This window comes from Nothoprocta perdicaria, unplaced genomic scaffold, assembly GCF_003342845.1.
Source record: "Nothoprocta perdicaria isolate Ctin4 unplaced genomic scaffold, notPer1 scaffold_184, whole genome shotgun sequence".
In the NCBI taxonomy this organism is placed as follows: Eukaryota; Metazoa; Chordata; class Aves; order Tinamiformes; family Tinamidae; genus Nothoprocta; species Nothoprocta perdicaria.
Genome location: NW_020455027.1, coordinates 77,364 through 84,200, shown reverse-complemented (window position 1 = coordinate 84,200; position 6,837 = coordinate 77,364). Strand labels below are relative to the sequence as shown.

Below are 6,837 nucleotides of genomic sequence, written 5' to 3'. Positions count from 1 at the left end.
TCCTAATGCAGCCAATKAAGTGATGATTCATCAAGCACAAGGCTGTCATATGAAAGGAATATGAACCTTTAGTGCTTGGGTGGAGGAAAACAACAGAACAACAACCAACTGGCCCAGAAGCTACAACTTGAACTGTTTGGGGGGGGGGGGATGAAAATTCTCCTCCGTCCTATCTCACCCTTCATTAGGGGGAAGCATTTAGTCAGCGAGGCATTGATTCAGCTCAAGCATCACCAGCTCAAGGTGASTCAAGCTCTCCTGAAACGGTGCTGCCTCAGCAGCCTGCAGCCCTGCCCAGGCTCCCCGGAGCAGCACTCAGCACAGCAAGCTGAAGAGACAGCAGAGAAAGAGCAGCGTGAAGTCCTCTTTCTTCTGGGACACTTGGCTTCAGAGCTGCCTTTTATTTTTAAAAYGCACTGAAAATGTTCAAACCACTTTCTGTGTTTGCAGTTTCTTCTTSCCAGTTCTGTGACTGCCAAGGAGCTCCAAGCCAACTCACTAGATTGCTTTGTTTGGCAATTGTAGGGCAATCACACTCAGAAATAAATCAGTGTCAGTTTTCCCATAGTAAAACACACCTGTGCTTATTCAGATGCTTTGGGCCTGAGAGTCACTAAAACTTAGCTTTCTTTTTGTCTTATTCCTGCAGAATTAACTTTTTTCTTTTGCATAATATATATTTATATTTACAACAGCCACAAGCAAAATCACACGCTAATGACTAAAAAAAATCAAATAACATTTTATTACATTGAAATTTCTTCCTGATTAACAATTGTCAATCCAAGTTAAATAAGCTGGTAAAGCTGGACAGCTTGCATAGTTATTTTTAAAGGAGGAGCTAAGAAAGGTGACCAAGGTGACAAGTTGAAACACACACACAAGGAAAAAAAAACAACACTGAAATTCACCTGAAAAGAAGGAGAGTACAAARATAAACACAACTACAGCCAGGTATTCAAGGCCATTCCCCAAGAAGAGGGGCAGGAAAAAAGCCAACAGAGAGGAATGATGCAGCTTGAATTCTTTCACATCTGTTTCAAAGGGGAAATTGGAAGTTTCTTTGCCTTCAGTTTACTGATAAGGTTGTTCCAGCCCTGGATTAGGGAGAGATTGAACCTGCCAAACTTTAAGTCATCTAGTAYAACAGTACCACACTCCTATTAAAAAAATATACACATTTATAAAAATAAAGCTAACAGAAACTAACTATGSAGTCTGAGGACCTGATTCTGCCATCTGTAACAAACAGGCTGTAGACAAACCTGGGGTCTTCTGAGGTGAGATCCCAGCAGGGACAAGATTCAGACCATGTATTAAATTTGTGAAACTGGGACCTAAGCTTCTCTTTAGAACAAGATTAGATAGGCAGGTCAGTCTGCCAGTCATCCAAGTTTACTGGTTTTTATCTATCAAAGGCCACACAAAAATGTTTAAGAAAAAGGAGAAAAACGTTTTGTGACAGAAGAATTAAATACAAGAACCAATAAAAAAATACATTGTAAGACCAGCCTACCTCTCAGGCAACAACTTACGCAGCTAGACTGGAGAGACCCAGTCGTTGCTTGTTAGAAACAGCATTTGCAAAGACTTAAAAATTTATTTTTATCATATACAGTGTATTGCAGCATACACCCATAAGCTCCAGCCGCTCATCAGCATGAGGAAGGTCTTCAGACTGTAACTCTAGCAGTGGAGGACGCGGGCGTTTTCCGAAGCGGTATTTCCGAGCCCTGGCAATGGGGAGCTCCCGTTACGCCGGCTGCCCCGACGTCCTGCTGCTCGTGCACACAGGAGCCCCCTCTACATTTCCTGCAGGCTCCTCTGGATGGCTTCCTCCAGCTCGGCATCCTCGGCATCTGAGGGAGCAAAAGCAAACGCTTGAAAGAGAGGTTCTAGGGGGGAAATGCTGCCTGCTCCTGGCTCCTCGCCCCCTTGGGCTTCCTCCTCTCYGCACACGTGCCAGGGCCCTTCCTCCTGGGTTATCTTGGGGGTTATTTGCTACTTGGTTATTTGCTACCTCGGGGTTATTTGATGCTTGGTAGCATCACTGCTACCCAGTGTCTAACGATGTTTTAGCTGCTGGAGAGAGTCCAGCGCAGGGCTACSAGGATGATCAGGGGCCTGGAACATCTGCCCTGTGAGCAAAGGCTGAGRGAGCTGGGCCTGTTCAGCCTGGAGAAGAGGAGGCTGAGGGGGRACCTGATCAGCGTGTATAAATACCTCAAGGGAGGCAGTGAGGAGGAGGGGGCGGCCTCTTTTCAGTGGTAGCCACTGACAGGACTAGAGGAAACGGCCACAAACCGAGGCACCAGAAGTTCCACGAGAACCTAAGGAAAATTTCTTGGCAGCGAGGGTGACAGAGCCCTGGAACAGGCTGCCCAGRKAGRYTGTGGAGTCTCCTTCTCTGGAGATCTTCCAAACACACCTGGATGCCACCCTGTGCCTCGTGCTCTGAGTGTCCCTGCATGTGTAGGGGGGTTGGACTAGATGATCTCTGGAGGTCCCTTCCAACCATAAGCATTCTATGATTCTATGTTTTAGGTCTTTTTATTTCCGTCAGGTGGGAGGTGATAGCCAAGCCTTTAAGCAAAACGTTATTTTTAAAAGGCCATCACAGTCTGTCTCCAGAAATAACTCACTACACGGTCTGAACACCRCCACTAGAAGCACGAGAGCAAAAGGATGACGACAATTTCAAATAAGGTACACTATGATGTCAGCATGTGAACAGCAAGCTGCACTGTTAAAGCACAGAATCACAGAATGGTTGAGGTTGGAAGGCACCTCTAGAGACCATCTAGTCCAGCCCCCCTGCTMCAGCAGGGACACCCAGAGCACAGAGYGGCATTGAAGCGGGTTTGGAAGATCTCCAGAGAAGACTCCACAGCCTCCCTGGGCAGCCTGTTCCAGGGCTCTGTCACTCTCCCTGTCAAGAGATTGAAAACTGAGCATCAATCTCCAGTCTCAATCTTGGCAGAGACCAGAGTCCCCCTGGTGAGATAATACACAAATCTCAACTATTACACATGAGYTCAACCGGAGAAGTTCTGCTGGAGCCAGAGCCACATTAAGCTGGTATGAAGTGAGCTCAGTCGAGGCCTTAATCTCACAATATTACGTGGTGTAGCAATAAAAATAGGTTTTGAGTCTGCTGGCATACCTTTCAGGCTAGCAATTTATTTTTATTTTTTTTTTCTTTTTAACTCATCACAGTATTCTCAGCCACTTACAGGTGCCCAGGGAAATACYTGGAATATTCTAGAGTATGCCTAAGGTTTCATGGTCTCTTGCCACGAGAATTATCTAAGCTTAATTTCTTTACCTTCTGTATTACTTCTGTATTATACTATTCTGTGTTAACTTAACACTCACCTTCCTGTTTCTTTGTTTCTTCTAAGCTCTTTTGGACTGTAAGTTTGATATCGTCATCCTCCTCGCTATCTGAAGCTTAAACACACAAAGGAAACACACGTTATACAGTGCTTGGAGAAAAGCATTAACAGCCACCTCCTATAAACCTCTTCCTGCACTGAAGTTGGGAGGGAGTTTTGAAGCACTGCCCTGGTGTCCTGAAATTCAAGATAAAATAAATAAGAGTTCAAGGCAGTAACCCCAAGAAAGCTTTTTCAACCTCTTTCCTTTCTCCCCCCAAAACCAGAAGGAGAATTTTATATTATTTTAAAGCAGTAAAAACTAATAATAGGTGCGGTAGCTACTGTTTTAGTATTTGTTTCTTTAAAATATTCAGTTATTGGGCAGAAAGAAAGATTATTAGTTTTCTACAAATTGTCACCGATTTCATTACAGTGTGAACTGCTTTGATGTGAATACTGCCTACATGTGGTATTAGCTAAGTTTTACTGCATAAACACTGTGCGTTTTGAACAACAGTCCCACACCTCTGTGTGTTCCAGTCACCACTGCAATTCAGCCAAGTGTTCAACTCTTGCAAAGAGAGTGGATGCACTTGGTGCAATCTGCTAACTTCTCATTTGCTTTAAATGGAGTCTCAGGAAGCTACATGAGAAACAAGCCAAGAAGCCCATTAGTCACATCTTATACTTACTCTCCTGCTGGAGGTTAACTGGTATTTTGGCAGATGCTCTCCCTAATATTGGCTTACAATATTTACAACCAACTGCTCTCCTAGGGTCACGGCAACATGAGAAGCATTTCCCTTAAAGCCATTACATTTACTCATATACCAATATAGTTTTGCTTACATTTAGAGGCAAAACATCTGGATAGAAACACCCTAATCAGAGACTTAAGTCTTTTAAATGACCTGAGTTAGGTTTTCAAAATGACAGGCACACTTCCTGAATTTTGTCTTCGAACTTCTAACACACATGCCATATTTGAACAGGAATATTACTGACTCCCTCCTAATTCCAGGAATACAACAGCTGGTATCGAGGGGGATYAGGAGGCCACAGAGATGCCAGCAACGGTTGGATATAGACTGCAGACAAAATGCATCTTTTCCCAGCCGTTTAGCAGACTCGCTGCGAATCCTTTTTCGAGCTGCCCACTATCTTTGGGTAGAAGCACTACCCTTCCTCTGTATCTTATTTCAAAGTAAATAAAGCCACAAACAAGGTAAACCTACACAGAGCACAAATAAGCCCCATGACAGCAATTTCTAAAAGAGGTAAKAAGGGGAAAGGAAAGACTTAGAACAAGTGACTTCTCCTTCACACCTTCTTAAACGTCCTGCCTGGAAGGATCTCACGCTGTTCATGTTTTCTGCACCCGTCAGGAATGGGACAGTCAGTGTGATTACTCTCTAGTTCATTTTTCAGAATAAATATAATGGAAAGATTGAGCCCTGGAAGGAAAGAGGTGATAAGGCCCTGGAGAAGAGTGTCTCTGGATTACCACAACTCTAAATGCAAGCGTTTGAAGAGTGCTTTCCAAGGGGCAGGAGAGGGCTTTTGAGGTAGCCCCATAAAGAATGCCGGCAAACGGGAAAGACCATCAGGGTGCCAGCTTGCACAGGTGGCTAAACAGCCGCTCCAGAAACCCAGCAGGTCCTGTCAGATACTATCTAAGGAAATCCAGGAACGTTACCTGCCAGCCACATCAGGAACAGGTTTGCTGCAGAAGCTTCAAGCAAGCCTACTTTGTTGCTTCACTTAGTTTGCAAGCCCCTGGCCATGAAAGCTCAGCTCAGACTCAGCTGGTGGCAGCTGTCCAGTCACATCACAGGGACAAAACACAAATTGTAACTCAAGCTCATCTCCAGGCTGACACTGGTTAAGATGAATTCAACTAGAAGAGCTCAAAGAAACCAGGAAACTTGAAAGCAACAAGTACATGAGATATCTTAGTTTGAGAGGGAAGACTCAGCTCAGAGGCCCACRTCACTGCTAAGCACATTCCAAATCTCGAGCTGTGCCTTGCCTCTAAAGCTTGGTTCTTACTGGCAAGACGTTTCTCCTAACTGCACTAACAGCTCCCAAGATGGTGGATGCTGCTTGAAATGTTGGCGTGGGTGAAAGCTAACCTAGCAAGAGACTAGCAAACACGCAGACCTTCTTGAGGGCTTTTTCAAGCAGAAGCTCAAGGAGATCCTGCAATCTAACAACCCCATACAAACAGACCCCTGGCACTGCTGGCACCTTCTGAAGACAAAGAGTAAGCGAGAAGATGYAACTTGCACAAACGAGGCACGTCCTGTTTCTCTTGTTGTAAATGCTGAACAAACACTGCAGCTCCCAACTCCCCTGGGGTCAGACAGCAAAGGGGAAAAAGGAGACCTTGTTTTTCAGACTTGCAACCCGCGTTACCGCGGCCTATGGCTGCATCGCTGCTCCTGCTGCTCCCTGGCTGCCATCATCCCCATCCCGGTTTCTGCTCTGGGGTTTCCATCTTCCAGCTTCGCTCCTCCTCCCTTGCTAAGGGTTTCTGCCACCTCCTGAGCGCTCCTCACATGTGGCAGCCCCGTCCCCCGCCCTGGTGCTCGCTCCCAGTTGTTCCCAGTTGCCCTCAGTCCCCCCACTTGTTCCCGGGCCAGGGGCAGGCACCAGCACCATTGCCGCTCGCCATCCCTCTGGTTGCTGCCCCACTTCCTAACRGGGGTGTCCCAAGTTTTTCAGAGCTTTCCTACTTCCAAAATTGGTAACAGTTATTCAGGATGCTAGTGACCACTTAGCCTGGAGCTCAGGTTTAGCACTCCATCCTTGTTTTCCTTGATTTCTCAATCTTATTCAGCACATGTCATSATGTTACTTTTCTAATTCCCCTCTTTGGCTTAATTTTTTTTTTTAAATCTTTTTACAGTATATGCTTAGGGAATCTTCCAGGTTTTGTTGCACCACTTACTGCTCTGGTCTCCGTTTCCTAATTACATAACTTCACCTGCAAGCGCAAGGACAGCAYCCGCTGCCGAGAGCTCACGAACACACAAGACCTCTCTTTCTCTTCTACCCTTCATGCTTCATCCTGGGCATCTCCCTAAGGATGTTTATTCTCCTGTCCATTCARATGTAGCACGACTAAAAATAGGGTTTCCAGCCTTCCCTCCTGCTCCCACAGCATCTTGTGAGATGCTGCTGTCAGTACCACAATGGCCACTCAGGCTTCCAACRGAGCCTCCATCTCTCTCAAAATTCCCGTCCAGGTTAACGTAAACCCTTCAGGTGTTTCTCCACGTTCTGGCTGCTGAGCTCTTCCCAGTTCATCCGCTTGGCCAAAATCCCTCTGCAGGCTCTCAGTCCCTAACGTGGATGCCCTGCTCTCCCCCTGAGGGGCACGCACGTGTAGCCAAGGCACCCACAGCAGATGCCACTCGCACCACGGCTCCGGACAGCAGCACACACGAGCCTGCAGCTC

At 46.1% G+C, this 6,837-nt stretch overlaps 1 protein-coding gene across 2 annotated transcripts in view; it reads right to left on the bottom strand.

Moving 5' to 3' along the window:
• Positions 1-765: 765 nt before the first annotated feature.
• The window catches only part of ZNF451 (zinc finger protein 451), a 36,805-nt gene continuing 30,733 nt past the window's right edge, over positions 766-6,837 (bottom strand). The window contains exons 14-15 of one of the 2 annotated variants that reach the window (XM_026036669.1): positions 3,376-3,450; positions 766-1,859 (exon numbers count right to left, since the gene is read on the bottom strand). In XM_026036669.1, the coding sequence (XP_025892454.1) occupies positions 1,804-1,859; positions 3,376-3,450 (131 nt within the window). In that variant the 3' untranslated portion in view covers positions 766-1,803. The remainder of the gene's footprint in view (positions 1,860-3,375; positions 3,451-6,837) is intronic. The other variant, XM_026036670.1, reaches the window with a different exon arrangement.